We start from the raw sequence: 17,232 nt of genomic DNA on the forward strand, positions 1-17,232 counted from the left end.
TAAGCACTAGACCAGTGGTTTTCAAACTGTGGGTTGGGATCCCAAAGTGGGTCACACCCCCCTTTGAATGGGGTCATCAGGGCATCAGGGTGGGGAAGCTCGGGCTTTGGCCCCCATGCCCAGAGGGGGGGGGCTTGGGTAGACTCAGGCTTCGGTCCCCCCACCTAGGGTCGTGCAGTAATTTTTGTTGTCAGAAGAGAGTGGCGGTACAATTAAGTTTGAGAACCCCGCTCTAGACCCGATTCCTCTCCCAGAGCCAGGGAGAGAAGCCAGAAGTCCTGGCTCCCAGCCCCCCCACCCCACCGCACCCCTCTAGCCCACCCGACCCCACTCCTTCTACTGATTTGTGCTCCACTGTGTTATGATAATTTCTAATACAGTACAATTTCTGCATCCTGTGGGGAGTGGGCAGGAGCCCTGGCTGTGGGGGGGAACTCCCAGGGGGCACCGTGGGGAGCGGGGCAGGAGCCCCAGCTGCAGGAGCCCCCCCGCAGTGACTCACATCCATCAGCTTCCATCCTGTGGACGTAGTCCTTGGCGGTGCGGACGTTGTGGGCCGTGGCCAGGATGGAGCGCCCGGCCTTCCACACGTGGACGGTGTCGGAGAAGGTAACGATGTTGAAGCAGTCGTCCGGGTGGAGGTCACTCAGGATGACGTGCATGGCCTTCTTGGTCTGGGGGCAGAAACGCAGCATGGTTGACCCTGCTTGGGGGAGATCTGGGGGGCGGGGAGGTGGGGGGCAGGGCAGGATTGGAGGGACAGGGTGGAAGGGGTGGATTTCAGTGAGGGTTTCAACGGGGAAAGGGGGCACCAATCGGTCTGGCTCTGTCGTTTCGTTTCATCGTGGGGTGGCGTTACACTGATCTGCGTTACGTGTGCTATGCGATACACAAACACATACTGATGTGTATGGGGGACACCCTCACACCCAGAATTCTACCTAGAGAGAGAGAATTCGCTCTGTACCATAGACACCCTCAGTGCCCATTACAGAAAACAGGAGAGGCTATATACATTTTATTTATAGAGTGACACCTAATCTGTGCATATCAAATACCCCTATAATTAGATACATTATAATGGGACAGTCACATTTTATGTATATGAGCGGATGCAGATCTACAATTCTAGCACGTTATATTCACGTGTGTCCTGGGTATGTTATATCTCACATATGCACCTACATCAACACAGTGTTGTAGCCACCATGTTGGTCCCAGGATATCAGAGACACATGATGGGCGAGGCCCTATCTTTTATTGGACCAACTTTGGTTGGGGAGGGAGATGAGCTTTCCAAGAAGTTGTTCCAATAAAAGATCAGACTCACCCACCTTGTCGCTCTGACACACGTGAGCACTGTCTTGTTTTCCTACAAGGTATCACTGACTCTACAGACCCCATTTTATGTTTTATTTATGTTTTATTTTGGCTGATTTTCAACCCATTTCCTTCAAGCATGCGCATCCATCTCTGAACGGTCTTCCAGTTCCTCTTTGCCACACGAGCCCTCCATCATCTGCGAAAGGGACGCAGCAGGGTACCATCCTCTGGACGCATCGAGCACCAAAGAGTGCATCATGCCAAGCCCCGACGTACTCCCCCTCTAGCTCGACATGGCTCAGTTTCTGCAGCACCACTGCAGTGTTCTGGAGGAGTCGGATGTAGTCCCCAGGGATTGGTTTCCTTCTCCTGCACCACTAGATGACTCCCCTCGGAAGGCGGTCGTAAGTGTTCTCAAGAGCGATGAGTACCACGTGCAGGGTATGTCTCTTCTTTCTCTCCCTTTTCCCCCCAATCTTAATGCAAAGCCAGCGTCCATCGTTGACTCACCTGGCATGAATCCAAATTGATTATCACTGCCCTTTACCACTCTCTTCGTAGTCACTTATCAATAACTTTCTCCCAGATCTTCATCATGAGGTCTATGAGTTCACCACAGTCTTGTATGTCTCCTTTTCTCTTAAATATTGGTAGGACTGTGGACGTCCTCCAGGCAGCAGGCATCCTCTCAGTCCTGATGCCATTAAACGGCTGTGCCAATAAAAGCAGTCGTACGTGCCCCAGCACTTCCCTACTTCTGCTGCTATTCTTCCTGGTGCTCAAAGCTTGTGCAACTTCTTCTCCCAGGACTGGTGCCGCCAGCCCCTGGGGTGACTTACAAGGTTTAGAAAACCTGACCTCTGAGGAGCGATTACAAAAACTGGAGAAAAGACGACTGAGGGGGGACCTGATAAGTCTTCAAATCGGTTCCGGGCTGTTATAAAGAGGACGCTGATCAGTTGTTCTTCATGTCCACTGAAGGTAGGACAAGAAGCAATGGGCTTAATCTGCAGCCAGGGAGATTTATATTAAATAGTAGGAAAATGTTTCCAACTCTAAGGGTAGGTAAGTTCTGGAACAGGCGTCCGAGGGAGGCTGTGGACCCCGACACTGGAGGTTTTTAAGGACAGGCTGGACAAACCCTTGCCAGGGATGGTCTAGGTTTACTTAGTCCTGCCTTAGTGCAGGGGGCTGGACTTGGTGACTTCTTAAGGTCCCTTCCAGCCCTACATTTCCGTGATTCTACGGTTCTCTTGGGTTCTCTTCATTCATAAGCCTTTCAAAATAATTTCTCCACCCTTCTATAATCTGTTTCTCATTGATTAACGTATTTCTGGTTTCATCTTTAATGACTTTGATCTCACCAGTGTCTTTAGTTCTCTTACTGTGGGGCTTTGCCGGTCTGTGTATTTTTCTCTCATCCTCCTTTGTTTCAAGATGGGTATATAAGCCTTCCACAGCCTTAGCGTTAGCAGCTGCCACCTCTTTCTTCAATATCCTTTTGGCTTTTTTCCACTACTGAAAAATCCTGCGGTTGGAGCATCGCTTGTCACAGTTTTAAACACCTTTTCTTTTCCTCCACGGCCTCTTGAACTTCCTCATTTCACCAGAAAAATCTCACTGGGGAAAAGGAGTCTTGTTTTCGTTTCACCAGGCAGGCACTCTATACACTCGCGATGTTTGCTTGCAATAGGGTTCCACCCCGATACGTATTTTCTCTTAGTTTATATGGATTAGCGGATTTAACATAGTATATTGCTTCAACAATGATGAAACAAGCGTTTCAACAATGTTTCATTTTGACTTTATCCCTTCATTTCCTTTAGCCTTTTCTATTATTATTAGAACTCAGCAAATCCCTGATTTTTCACTTCAGAGGCTGAACCAAAAAAAATTCAGGAAAAAAGAGTTCTGGGTTGAACGAAACATTTTGTTTTAATATTTCAGAATGAACAAACCCAGCTAAATTTCAAAACAAAACCTCAAAACACTTAGTCGACTATTCTGCATTTTTTTCCCAGCTGAAACAATTGGCCGAATTTGGTCGCATCTTTCAAGAACTATTAAACCCAAACATTTCACCCACCTCTTACACTCATCTGAATGTGAAGAGTCAGATTCCCGGGTTTTCATGCCTTTGCGATCTAGTTTGCCCTAGATCTAGATTTGCCCCCAAATCCTTCCTAGAGCGGAGCTTTCAGAAGAACCTCTGCCAGTGACGGAGAATCCAGCACAATCCTTGGTCACTTGTTCCGGTGGGTGATTCCCCTCCTATTTACACCTAATTTCCAGTCTGAATTTGTCCCGTTTCAACATCCATCCACTGGATCTTGTTAGACCGTATAGAAATCGATGTCATACATAGAAATATGAGCTCTGTATTGTATTTATCCTCCACTGTGTTATACTGAAGATCTTAGATTGCTTCCATGCCATCAGATGCGAAGGAGCCAGTGTTAACGCCTGGAATTTTTTCATGATTTCCAGTCCGTGTCAAATTTCGAGATCTCAACTCCGAAAGAAAACGGAAATTTGGCATTTCAAACGCGGAGCTGTTCAGATGCAGAGCTGACAGATTTGAGGGGGATGGAGCAGAGAGGTGGATTGGATAATTGTCTAAAGGAGCTGATGGATATGCAAATTAGACCATGGCTTCATCTGCATGGATGTTGACCTCCTGGGAGGCCTGCTGTTGTGGGGGTGGGTGCTTCCTTTTCTGTCACCCCAGCTCAGATCTCCTGGTTGCCCCCTCCCCTCTGCTCAGATTCCCCCTCCCCACTGGTCTGGTCTATGGGCGATCTCCCCCTGGCATCTCCACCCTCTTACCTGCTTCATCTTGGTGCCATGCATGGAGCCGCTGATGTCGATGACAAACACCACATTCTTCTGCATGGGGGGCAGGCCACGGGGAGCGAAGTAGTGAACGAAGTAGCCATTGTAGATCTGCCGGAGAGGGAAGGGTGCGGGGCTGAAGGGCTGAGGCTGCGGCTGCCCAGGGCACAGGACACCCACCATGTGCTGGTGTGGCAGCGAGGGGAACCCATGGGACAGGCAGCGGGTGCCTGTGTGTGGGGGCCGTATGCACCCTTCTGCCTGGGCATCCATCCCTCAGCACGCACACTGTTCCCTCCCTGACTCCCCTTATACACCCCTTCCCTCCCGCCCACAGCCCTCCATCCCTCGCCCCCCCACCTTCACCCCCAATGCCTCATCCATCCCCCCACACCATCCCCTCCCTGCTTCTCCATACACACCCCTTCCCTCCTGCCCACAGCCCTCCATCCCTCGCCCCCCCACCCTTCACCCCCAATGCCTCATCCGTCCCCCACACCATCCCCTCCCTGCTTCCCCATACACACCCCTTCCCTCCCGCCCACAGCCCTCCATCCCTCGCCCCCCCACCCTTCACCCCCAATGCCTCATCCGTTCCCCCACACCATCCCCTCCCTGCTTCCCCATACACACCCCTTCCCTCCCGCCCACAGCCCTCCATCCCTCGCCCCCCCACCTTCACCCCCAATGCCTCATCCGTCCCCCCACACCATCCCCTCCCTGCTTCCCCATACACACTCCTTCCCTCCCGCCCACAGCCCTCCATCCCTCGCCCCCCCACCCTTCACCGCCAATGCCTCATCCGTCCCCCCACACCATCCCCTCCCTGCTTCCCCATACACACCCCTTCCCTCCCGCCCACAGCCCTCCATCCCTCGCCCCCCCACCCTTCACCCCCAATGCCTCATCCGTCCCCCACACCATCCCCTCCCTGCTTCCCCATACACACCCCTTCCCTCCCGCCCACAGCCCTCCATCCCTCGCCCCCCCACCCTTCACCCCCAATGCCTCATCCGTTCCCCCACACCATCCCCTCCCTGCTTCCCCATACACACCCCTTCCCTCCCGCCCACAGCCCTCCATCCCTCGCCCCCCCACCTTCACCCCCAATGCCTCATCCGTCCCCCCACACCATCCCCTCCCTGCTTCCCCATACACACTCCTTCCCTCCCACCCACAGCCCTCCATCCCTCGCCCCCCCCACCCTTCACCCCCAATGCCTCATCCATCCCCCCACACCATCCCCTCCCTGCTTCCCCATACACACCCCTTCCCTCCCGCCCACAGCCCTCCATCCCTCGCCCCCCCACCCTTCACCCCCAATGCCTCATCCGTCCCCCCACACCATCCCCTCCCTGCTTCTCCATACACACCCCTTCCCTCCCGCCCACAGCCCTCCATCCCTCGCCCCCCCACCTTCACCCCCAATGCCTCATCCATCCCCCCACACCATCCCCTCCCTGCTTCCCCATACACACTCCTTCCCTCCCGCCCACAGCCCTCCATCCCTCGCCCCCCCACCCTTCACCCCCAATGCCTCATCCGTCCCCCCACACCATCCCCTCCCTGCTTCCCCATACACACCCCTTCCCTCCCGCCCACAGCCCTCCATCCCTCACCCCCCCACCCTTCACCCCCAGTGCCTCATCCATCCCCCCACACCTTCCCCTCCCTGCTTCCCCATACACACCCCTTCCCTCCCGCCCACAGCCCTCCATCCCTCACCCCCCGACCCTTCACCCCCCAATGCCTCATCCGTCCCCCCACACCATCCCCTCCCTGCTTCCCCATACACACCCCTTCCCTCCCGCCCACAGCCCTCCATCCCTCGCCCCCCCACCCTTCACCCCCAGTGCCTCATCCATCCCCCCACACCATCCCCTCCCTGCTTCCCCATACACACCCCTTCCCTCCCGCCCACAGCCCTCCATCCCTCGCCCCCCCACCCTTCACCCCCCAATGCCTCATCCATCCCCCCACACCATCCCCTCCCTGCTTCCCCATACACACTCCTTCCCTCCCGCCCACAGCCCACCATTCCCCGCACACACTGTCCCCTCCCAGCCTCCTTCCACACACCCCATCCCTCCTCCCTCACACCCTGTCCATCCATCCCCCCCATGCTCCATCCCTGCCTCCATCCCACACGTCCCATCTATCCCTCCCCCCTATGCCCCTCCCTCCACCCCAGACGTGTCTATCTGCCCCCCTCCCCTGTGGGCTGTTCCCTGTTCTCTACTCCCTGGCCCTCATTCCCACCCGGCCGTGAGGTCTCAGCTCCAGCCACCCCTCACCTGCACGTCCCCAGCCACATCTGGCATGGCCACGTCGTACTGCACCACGAAGTCCCCCAGGATGCCTGAGCTGGAGAAAGCCACCTGTTCCTGCGGGGTGGGGCTGAAGACAACCCAGGCGCAGTGGCTCCCCTTCTCCACCCGGGTGGAGGGCGGCACATCGGCATCCCCTGCGGAAAAGCCGTGGTCATCAGGGCTGGATGGAGGCTGGGAGACGGGGACCCCGTGGCACATGGGCCCCTGCCCTGAGAGTTCTCCCCACAGACCCGACCAACTCATTCCACCACCCCCAGCCCATCTCCCTCAATGTCCTGGAAGGAAACAGAAAATCCTCACTGGTGAAATGCCAAGACTGGAGGGGGTGGGACATAGGGAAGGGCCAGGTCATGGATACAGAGCAAGCTGGGTGGCCGCTGGGCGCAGGCGAACAGCGTGGCTCTGTGGAAACGCGTCCCTCTGGGAACAAGGCGTGCTGGCCAGCCTTACAGGCTGGGGGCCTCTCTCCTGGCAAGCAGCGACCTAAAAAAGACTTGGGGGTCGTGGGGGAGAATCAGCGGAACAGGAATTCCCAGTGCGGCGCGGGGGCCCAAAGAGCTAACGCTGTATAAACCGGGGACTCTCGAGCAGGAGCTTTCCCCTCTGGATCTGGCCCCGGTGCAACCGCTGCGGCTGGACTGCTGTGTCCAGTCCTGCTGCCCACACTTCAAGCGGGAGGGTGATAAATTGGGGAGGGGTCAGAGGAGGGCCACGGGAACGATACAAGGGATAGGGAACCGGCCTGAGAGCGAGAGACTCCCAGAGCTCAATCTAGTTCGCGTCACAAAGAGAAGGCGAAGGGGTGCCCTGATCCCCACTAGAAGTCCCTACACGGGGCACAAATATTTAACAACAGGCTCTTTGATCCAGCACAGGGCGGCCTAACCCGATCCAACAGCTGGACGTTGAAGCGAGAAATTCAGAGAGGAAATCAGGTCTCAGTTTTAACAGTGAGAGTCAATAACCATGGGAGTGGGTTCCCAAGGGTGTGCTGGATTCCCCAGCACGGGCGACTTTTCCATCAAGACAGGATCTCTTTTTTGCAAGCCCTGCTCTAGGTGTGATTTGGGGCAGCTCTCTGGCGTGTTACAAAGGAGGTCAGACGAGATGGTCACAACAAGCCCAGCTGGCCTCGAGATCTGCGACTCTAGATCGGGCAGGGTACTTCACGGGAGGTGTCTACAGAAAGCTCGTAACTCGTCAGGCCTCGGAACCGTTGCGAGACATTCGAACGGGTGACAGTTAAGGGCCAACATGTTCCTACTGAAAGCAGGTTGGCTGGGCTTGGAGGAGAAATGTATCAGCAGAGGGCGTTACTCATCAGCCAGTTAAGCTGCCTTGCTCCCTCCCAAAATTATCCCTGGCAAACTCCAGGCAAAATTATCCCAGGCAAAATCCCCCACATCGCCTCTCAGGGGCCATCAGAGTCACCAGCCTGATCTCCTGCACATCGCAGGCTCAGGGCCGCCCCCACCCACGCCAGCAAGAAGCCAGAACCCCTGGCTGAGTTACCGGTGCCCTCAAATTTTGATGTCAAGACTTCAGATTACAGAGAATCTTCCGTTTCCTCTAGTTCGAACCAGCCAGTGAGCAGTGCCCCACGCCGCGGGGGGCGGCGAGAAACGCTCCAGCCGACTGGGGGGAAATTCCACTTGGTTAACTAGGAGGGGGAGCGATCCATAAGTCTAGACCCAGGTTGGGGTTTCAGGATCTAGTTTGGTCCCCACTTATTTCCATCACTGGTTCTAGTTCACTCTTGAGTCTTACTTTAATGAACCTTTTTCAAGAAGTGCCCACATGTGCCCTGCATTACATGGGGGGTGGGGGAAAGCTAGTAAACTGGAGCACGCTCCACCTAGGGGGCTGAGAATTGGGGATTTCAGGAGCGAGATGACGCAGGAGAACTCAGGGAGTGGGTGCACTATTGTTAAGCTGCCAGGCAAAGTTAGGGCTGGCCCAGCCCAGAGGGGAGTGCTGGAGTGGCTACCACCAGAAAGATTCCCTGTTGCTAGAGGCAGATGGCAACAAGGTGACTTGTATCCTGAGTAACCGGGGAACAGTCACAAACGCGCCAGGGCTCTTGGCCACTGAACTGCAGCCGAATCCCGGCTACAAGGTTGAAAAAAAAAAAAAAAAAAAAAGAAGAGTAAGTTTCTAGGTTGCGGGGTTGAAGGAAAAGATTAAAAATGTGACAGATGCACCCATGCCTGCCTGAGTGTGCAGAGAGCCTGAGCCGACCGCTCGCAGAGGTGTGAACCGTGTGTACCTCGCAAGGTGTTGGTGAGCAGGCGGCTGGTGCGGAGAGGCAGCACGTGGACGTAGTCGATGCCGGTGCGCTCCGAGATGCTCACCTCCACGGTGAGGTTCCCCACCACCTGCTGGGGACGCACACTCACGGCGTGCTGGTACTTGCCCAGATGCCGCTGCAGCAGCTCCTCGTAGCTCAGCTCGAAGGACACCTGGCTGCCGGCCGCCACGCTGGCGGAGACCCGGAACTTCTCCGTCTCCCGGTCCCTGGGGGCGGGGGGCAAAGCCAGGAATGGAACCCGGGAGTCCTGGCTCCCAGCCCTCACTCCTCTAACCCACTAGACCCCACTCAGAGCTGGGGAGAGAACCCAGGAGTCCTGGCTCCCAGTGCCCTGCTCTAGCCACTAGGTGCCGGGGTCTCACCTAGTGCCAACATGAGCCGCTGTCTGGCCCTGTCTCCGGGCCTCATCGTACATCTTCTTGGCTTGATGCTTCTCTTTCACCTCAGCCACATAGAGTTTATTGTTGATGGTTCTAAGATGGAAGAGAGGGGGATTATGGGACATGGCCTTAAATCTGCCTGATAGCAACAGACAGTGGGGGTGGGTCTCCTTGATCAGACCTGGTTTTGGGGACCCTCCATCCCCATCCCATCCCTCCATCCACACACCCCTCCATCCACCCATCCATGCCTCCCTCCATCCCCATCCCCACCCCTCCAACCATCTCTCCATTCCCAAACCTTCCATCCTTCCCCAGATACTCCTCCATCCATCCCCATCCCCACCCTCCAACCACCCATACCCACTCCTCCATGCCTCCCTCCATCCCCATCCCCACCCCCACCCCTTCAACCGTCTCTCCATTCCCATACCTTCCATCCTTCCCCACATACTCCTCTATCCATCCCCATCCCCACCCTCCAACCACCCATACCCATCCCTCCCTTCCTCCTCATCCCCACCCCCCCATCCATCCCTTCAGCCACCCATCCCCACACACCCCTCTATCTAATCTATCTCACTTGCACTCTCCTCCACTGCTCTGTCCCTTCCAGTCCCCCTCCATCCCTGGATCCCACGGAAACGCGTTTCCAAACCCCCTTCCCCTGCCATCCCCAAGGTGTAGGGGTGTGGCCGCAGGCTTTGCACGGCTGGGACCCGTCCCAGTCTCACATGGTGAAGTTGGAGATGAAGGCCGAGCTGGGCAGGTCTAGGTCGAAGATGGCTTCCTTGGGCTCGGCGTGGGGGTTGCTCAGGTCGGTCCGAACACGGGTGGAGGCATAGCGGGACACAATGGTGGAGCGGATGGAGAAGCTGGCCATGGTGAGCTGGGCACAGAAACAGGGATGTGTAGGAAGGTGACCCCAGAGAGCCTTGCCCTGCCCCTGGCTGAAAGGGGGTGTGCCCGGAGGGCCTCATTCCAGAGTTGGGGAGAGAAGCCAGGTGTCCTGGCTCCCAGACACCCCCCCGGTGCCCCGCTCTAACGCACAAGAACTAAAAATTCATTCTTTCTATTGAAATCGAAGCTGACATTCTCCCGCCGCCCCAGGACTCCGGAAGCAGGCCCTTCCGCTGTGACACCTGCCTTATCTCGCTCCTTTTTCAGAGCAAAATCCCCGCAGCCCCCGACAGAGTTCCCTCCGTTGGTGCAAAATGGGAGATTCCTGGCTGCACTGCTCTGGGCTCTGGGTCTGAGACAGCAGCTGCGTGAGTCTGGGGCTCACCCAACGAAACACGCTGAGGGGTGGCTGTGTTCCAGGGGGAGCCCTGCTTAGCTACAGCGGAGACCCAGCGCCTCTGCCCCAGACCCCAGCTGGGGTCCATCTCCATGGAATCAATGGGGCCAGACCCCAGCTGGGGTCAACTGGCCATAGCTCCATTAGAGTCAATGGGACCAGACCCCCAGCCGGTGTCCATCAGCCATAGCTCCATGGAATCAATGGGGCGAGATCCCCAGCTGGGGTCATGGAATCATAAAAGATCAGGGTTTGAAGAGACCTCAGGAGGTCATCTAGTCCAACCCCCTGCTCAAAGCAATACCAACCCCAACTAAATCATCCCAGCCAGGACTTTGTCAAGCCAGCCTTAAAAACCTCTAAGGATGGAGATCCCACCACCTCCCTAGGTAACCCATTCCAGGGCTTCACAACCCTCCTAGTGAAATAGTGTTTCCTACTATCCAACCTAGACCTCCCACATTGCAACTTGAGACCATTGCTCCTTGTTCTGTCATCTGCTACCACTGAGAACAGCCGAGCTCCATCCTCTTTGGAATCCCCCTTCAGGGAGTTGAAGGCTGCTATCAAATCCCCCCTCACTCTTCTCTTCTGCAGACTAAATAACCCCAGTTCCCTCAGCCTCTCCTCATAAGTCATCGGCCATACCTCCATTACAGTCAAGGGGGCCAGACCCCAGCTACACACCCGCTTCTCTTTCCATTGGCAGAAAGCGGTGGTTTTAATTTGTATTGGCTCTTTTCTCTCCTCCGCCCATCTTCAGCAGTGCACACCCATATTACTGTAGCACCAGAAGGGCTCAATCAGGATCAGTCTGATGCTGCGCTAGGTGCTGGATAAACAGACCGAAAGATCCAGCATCTGCCTTACAATCTAGAGCAGGGGTGGCCAACCTGTGTCTCCGGGGCCACGTGCGGCTCTTCAGAAGTTAATATGCAGCTCCTTGTCTAGGCACCGACTCCGGGGCTGGAGCTACGGGCGCCAACTTTCCAATGTGCCGGGGGGAGGGCTCACTGCTCAACCCTGGCTCTGCCACAGGCCCTGCCCCCACTCCACCCCTTCCTGCCCCCTCCCCTGAGCCTGCAATGCCCTCACTCCTTCCCCCTCCTCCCCAGAGCCTCCTGCACGCCACGAAACAGCTGATCAGGAGGTGCAGGGAGGGAGGGGGAGATGCTGATCGGCAGGGCTGCCGGTGGGTGGGAGGTGCTGGGAATGGGGTGGGGGAGCTGATGGGGGGGCTGCTGACATATTACTGGTTTCAGAATAGCAGCTGTGTTAGTCTGTATTCGCAAAAAGAACAGGAGGACTTGTGGCACCTTAGAGACTAACACATTTATTTGAGCATGAGCTTCCGTGAGCTACAGCTCACTTCATCGGACGCATTCATCGGACGCATTCAGTGAGCTGTAGCTCACGAAAGCTTATGCTCAAATAAATGTGTTACTCTCTAAGGTGCCACAAGTCCTCCTGTTCTTTTGACGTATTACTGTGGCTCTTTGGCAATGTACATTGGTAAATTCTGGCTCCTTCTCAGGCTCAGGTTGGCCACCCCTGATCCAGAGACAAGTGACCCCCAAGTGACCCAGCCCAACTGATGCAGACTTTAACCACAGGTGTTGCAACAAGAAGAGTTTTGACTAGGGGCAGGAGATGGGATCAGAGTGGTTAGATGACTAGATTGGAATCAGAACACCTGGGTTCTCTCCTCGGCTCTGGGAAGGCAGTGGGGTCTAGTGGGTTAGAGCAGGGGGGCTAGGAGCCAGGACTTCTGGGTTCTCTCCCCAGCACTGGGAGGGCAGTGGGGTCTAGTGGTTTAGAGCGGAGGGTTCTGGGAGTCAGGAAGCCTGGGTTCTCTCCTCGGCTCTGGGAAGGCAGTGGGGTCTAGTGGGTTAGAGCAGGGGGGCTGGGAGCCAGGACTCCTGGATTCTCTCCCCGGCACTGGGAGGGCTGTGGGGTGTAGTGGGTTAGAGCAGGGATGCTGGGTGTCAGCACTCCCAGATTCTAACCCTGGATCTGGGAGGGAAGTGGGTTCTAGTGGTTAGAGCAGAGAACGTGAGGTTCAATTGTGATTTGGAGATGACAACAAGGTCAGGGCTCCTGGGTATCACGTCCTCTGCTGTAGCCACTAGACCCCAAAACTTAGCAAGGGGGGGAAAAACAAACGGCCTCACCTCTGGAATACGGGGGTGCCCGGTGTTGGGTAGAGGTTCCAGGCACATTAGGAGAGCAAAGGGAAGGAGCAGCAGCTGTCTCAGCATTGGCATGATGTGTCCCCGCAGCTCCGCCAAGAAGAACCAACCTCCGAGATCTCTTTTTTGGACGCACTTTTTAAAGCTTCATGGGTTTTTCTCCCCCCGCACCTCTCAATGCAGCATTCATGCGGACACAAGCTGTGATTGTCCGCCCCTCGGAGGCTGGAGGGAGGCCAGGCCTTCGCTCTCCCCTCCGTAAGATGAAATGAAAACAAAATGTTCAGGCGAGTCCGTGCCCTGGGTTAAAAAGGAGAAAAGGCAAGGAAGCCCGTGCAAGGGTCAACAGGAACCAGAGCCCAGGAGCTGAAGAACGGGAGGCCAGCGGAAAAGGAGCCGGCTCTGCGTACCTGGCTGGGCTGAACTCCACGGCCAGGAATCAGCCTGGCTCAAGGGTTGCAGGTGCGACGGGTTTCCTTGGAGGAGCCACGGAGATTTTATCGAGCGGGATTTCACACCAGTTACATCCCCGTGATCCATCAGGGCGTCTCTTCCCATGGGGCCAGACAGGACAGCTGGGATCATCCAGTCTGCCCCCCTGTAAGGCACAGGGCAGACGACTGCCCCCCACAATGGGGAGGGAGGTTGGATGACTAGGGGAAAGTCCTTCCTCTCTAGGGGGCACCCCCGTCAAGCCCTAGGGTGGGAACTGGCTGGCTCAGGGAGGTGGGGAATGGGGCCTTTCCCCTCTAAGGGGCGCCGGCTCCTATGCAGCCCCAGGACGGGGGACCGGCTGTTGGAGACCCTTCGAGTTCATGAGCCAGAGGACGTCAGAATTGACAGGGTCATTCTTGTGACGCTGATTTCCAAAAGACATAAAGGGGCTCAGGTGTGGAGAAAACTCCGGGCGCTGTTATTAACGCAAGCCAGGCCGGCCGCAGGGAGATTCTGGGTTTGGCTGCAATGGAGAGGGAGGGAAGCCATGCAGCATTTCTCTCCGCTGGGAGCTCTGGCTAGGTCGGTACTCCATAGAGCTAACCATGCTAATCACCCAGCCCAGAGGAGGCACTGGGATCTAGTGGCTGGCGGGGCTGGAGTGGAAGCCAGGACACGTGGGTTCTGTTCCTGGCTCTGGCCCTTCTGCTCTCTGGGTCACTGGTGGAGCCAGGGAGAGAAGCCAGGAGACTGGCCCCCCAGCTTCCTCCTGCTCTAACCACTAGACCCTACTCCCCTCCCAGAGCCGGGGAGAGAACCCAGGAGCCCTGGCTTCTATCCCCCTGCTCTAACCACTAGACCCCACTCCCATAGCCAGCTCCCAATCCTGCCCCCTTCCTCGGGGGTCTGGATTGGGACAGGAGCAAGCTGGAGGTGAAGGGCTATCCGTTTCTCCAGAGCATCCCACAGCTGCTCTTTGGAGTAACCAGCCCCTGGACAGACGGGTGTCCATAGGTCCCAGGTGCCTGCTGAGTGGGGGTGAGCTGGGCCAGTTTACGGGGGCTGTCGGGGCGGGATTGGATGGTTTGATCTCTTGGTGAAGATTCGGTCCAATTTCTCAGGGCTGCATTCAGCATCACCAAGTCGAGGCCCTGGCCCCCTCAAGCAGCTCTCTGGGCCGACCCTTCCTCTCCACTCTGGCCAGCCCCGCAGCTCTGATCCCCATTGTAAACTGAGGCACGGGGCTTCTGTGGCAGAACTGGGAATTGGGTGCTGTCTGGATGGTAAGCTCTTTGGGACAGCGTGATGGGGTCCCAATCTCAGCAAAGGGTGTCTGTGCCAGGGGCCCCAATCTCAGCAGGGGCGGGGTCTGTGCACCACCCGATGTGACAGGGCCCTGATCCTGGTCGGGGGTGTCTGTGCAGTGTACAGTGCGATGGGGTCCCAATCTCAGTCTGGGGGTATCCGTGCAGCACTGTGCCTGGCATAACAGGGGCCCCGAGCTCAGGTGGGGGCATTTCTACCATAGCAACGTCTTTTTAAAACGATCTAAAGCCAGGGGCATTACTTTTTGTAGGACCCACACAAACAAATCCCTCTACGGAGGAAGAAACAAACTAGTGGGAAGGCCTGGATTTTTACCAGGGAGGGCTGTTAATCATTGGAACAACTCACCTAGGGACAGGGTGGATTGCCCCTCTCTTGATGTCTTTAAATCAGGACTGGGTGTGGCAGATCCATCAGAAGCAGTGGGTGCGATCCCAGGATAAATGCTGGACATTCCCCAGCCCGTGTCTCCCAGGTCAGATTCGAAGACCTCCGTGGCTCCTTGCAGCATTGAGATCCCCGCCAGAGCTGTGCCGATCCCTCCAGGTGGTGGAAGCTAAGCAAGGAAATAAACAAATACAGAGCCAGATCCTTTCTTGGCCCGGCGCGGCTGTTTACATCAACCTCTGCCAAAGACGAGAGGGCCAAGGTTCAGTGAAAAGGCTTCTTCTTTCTTTTTGAAAAAGTCAAAATAACAAAACCAAGGATTCTGGAGCCACAAAAAAGGGGGAATTGGAAAGAAGCAGAAGGAGGCTGGAAGGAACGACCCGGAGCCGTGAAAGAAATTAGTCATTGACAGGGAAAATGTGATGTCTGTCCTGGTGTCTTGGTTATTTATCCGAGCGGTGGGTTTGGAACTCACCCCAAACCAGAGCTGCGCAGGCTGAAAATACCCAGGTTTTAGTCCCAGGGGGCTGGTGACCAAATGTTTTGCATTTCCATGGCACAAACTCCAGCTGAAATGAGGCTCCCACTGTACCAGGCACTGCAGAGACCCTGACCAAGAGCAGGGCCCCCCCTTGTGCCAGGTGCTGCACAGATGCCCGTCACCAATGGGTGCCCCTTGTGCCAGGTGCTTACCGAGATGGGTGCCCTCACTGTGCCCGGTGCTGCACAGACCCCAACCGAAAGCAGCGCCTGATCATGCACGGTACTGTACGTACACACACTTAGAGACAGTCCCAGACCTGACCACCTAAATAGCCAAAGGTTATTTCAACCCATTGGACAGGTGGGGAAACTGAGGCACCTGGAGACACTCCTCCCAATCTCCTGGGTCCCCTTCCAGATCACCCGTCAGCCTTCTGATAATGCTCTCTGCTGGGGTCAGGACGTTTTGAGAGGGTTCTTCTCATGCCAGGAATAAGATGGCACGAGAGGGGTGATCCTCACAGGAGCTACCTGTGCCAGGGGATCCAACGGAAGGCGTAGCAAAGGCCCGTACCACCTGCGCCCGGGTGCTGGAGAACGCTGCCCGTCGTGGGTTTAGGGTGAAATGGCTCCCAGCTCGGCGGATCCTGACCTGGTTTTGCTTCCATCGCTCACACAGTGCGCTCCGTATTTCACCTGCCCACCGGCCGCCGGGTTCGCACCAGCAGAGGCAACGGGTGGCCTTTCCCCGGCAGCCCCGACAGCGTCAATCAGCCCGGCTGTGGGAGGAGAGGCTGGGAGCCCGGACTCCTGGGTTCTCTCCCTGGCGCTGGGAGGGGAGTGCGGTCTGATGGTTACAGGGGGAATCCTGGGGCTGGGAGCCAGGACTCCTGGGTTCTGTGCTCTGGGGTACATCCCGCCCCCTTTTGTGTCACCTCAGTTTCCCCCTGAAGCTGTCGTGGGGGTGGGGCAGAGAGGCTGGGCAGGGCCCTGGGCTGAGGACCCAGGAGGGCTAGGGGGCTCCTGCAACCACAATGGGGCTGAGGGCATGAGGGAGAGAGGCAGGGGTGGGCGTGGCCTGCAAGGGGCGGGGGAGAGGGGCAGGTGTGGGCGTAGCCTGAAAGGGGGCGGGGGAGAGAGGCAGGTGTGGGCATGGCCTATAAGGGGGCGGGGGAGAGAGGCAGGTGTGGGTGTGGCCTGTAGGGGCGGGGGAAAGGGGCAGGTGTCGGCGTGGCCTGTAAGGGGGCAGGGGAGAAGAGCAGGTGTGGGCGTGGCCTGCAAGGGGCAGGGGAGAGGGGCAGGTGTGGGCATGGCCTGTAGGGGGGAGAGGGGCAGGTGTGGGTGTGGCCTGCAAGGGGCGGGGGAGAGGGGCAGGTGTGGGCGTGGCCTGCAAGGGGTGGGGGAGAGGGGCAGGTGTGGGCGTGGCCTGTAGGGGGAGGGGGAGAGGGGCAGGTGTGGGTGTAGCCTGTAGGGGGGAGAGGGGCAGGTGTGGGCATGGCCTGTAAGGGGCGGGGGAGAGGGGCAAGTGTGGGCGTGGCCTGTAAGGGGCAGGGGAGAGGGGCAGGTGTGGGCGTAGCCTGTAGGGGGGAGAGGGGCAGGTGTGGGCATGGCCTGTAGGGGGGAGAGGGGCAAGTGTGGGCGTGGCCTGTAAGGGGCAGGGGAGAGGGGCAGGTGTGGGCATGGCCTGTAGGGGGGAGAGGGGCAAGTGTGGGCGTGGCCTGCAAGGGGCGGGGGAGAGGGGCAGGTGTGGGCGTAGCCTGTAGGGGGGAGAGGGGCAAGTGTGGGCGTGGCCTGTAAGGGGCAGGGGAGAGGGGCAGGTGTGGGCATGGCCTGTAGGGGGGAGAGGGGCAAGTGTGGGCGTGGCCTGTAAGGGGCAGGGGAGAGGGGCAGGTGTGGGCATGGCCTGTAGGGGGGAGAGGGGCAAGTGTGGGCGTGGCCTGCA

General features: G+C 57.3%; 1 protein-coding gene across 3 annotated transcripts in view; it reads right to left on the reverse strand.

Moving 5' to 3' along the window:
• The window catches only part of ITIH6 (inter-alpha-trypsin inhibitor heavy chain family member 6), a 28,918-nt gene that overhangs the window by 4,543 nt on the left and 7,143 nt on the right, over window positions 1-17,232 (reverse strand). The window contains exons 3-10 of one of the 3 annotated variants that reach the window (XM_043534319.1): window positions 14,769-14,976; window positions 12,642-12,959; window positions 9,908-10,062; window positions 9,156-9,266; window positions 8,752-8,999; window positions 6,450-6,619; window positions 4,150-4,266; window positions 503-674 (exon numbers count right to left, since the gene is read on the reverse strand). In XM_043534319.1, the coding sequence (XP_043390254.1) occupies window positions 503-674; window positions 4,150-4,266; window positions 6,450-6,619; window positions 8,752-8,999; window positions 9,156-9,266; window positions 9,908-10,062; window positions 12,642-12,734 (1,066 nt within the window). In that variant the 5' untranslated portion in view covers window positions 12,735-12,959; window positions 14,769-14,976. Of the gene's footprint in view, window positions 1-502; window positions 675-4,149; window positions 4,267-6,449; window positions 6,620-8,751; window positions 9,000-9,155; window positions 9,267-9,756; window positions 9,867-9,907; window positions 10,063-12,641; window positions 12,960-14,768; window positions 15,049-17,232 lie in introns of those variants that run through there. The other 2 variants (XM_037888555.2, XM_043534321.1) reach the window with 2 other exon arrangements.

The sequence above is a fragment of the Chelonia mydas genome, chromosome 23 (assembly GCF_015237465.2).
Source record: "Chelonia mydas isolate rCheMyd1 chromosome 23, rCheMyd1.pri.v2, whole genome shotgun sequence".
Classification (NCBI taxonomy): domain Eukaryota; kingdom Metazoa; phylum Chordata; order Testudines; family Cheloniidae; genus Chelonia; species Chelonia mydas.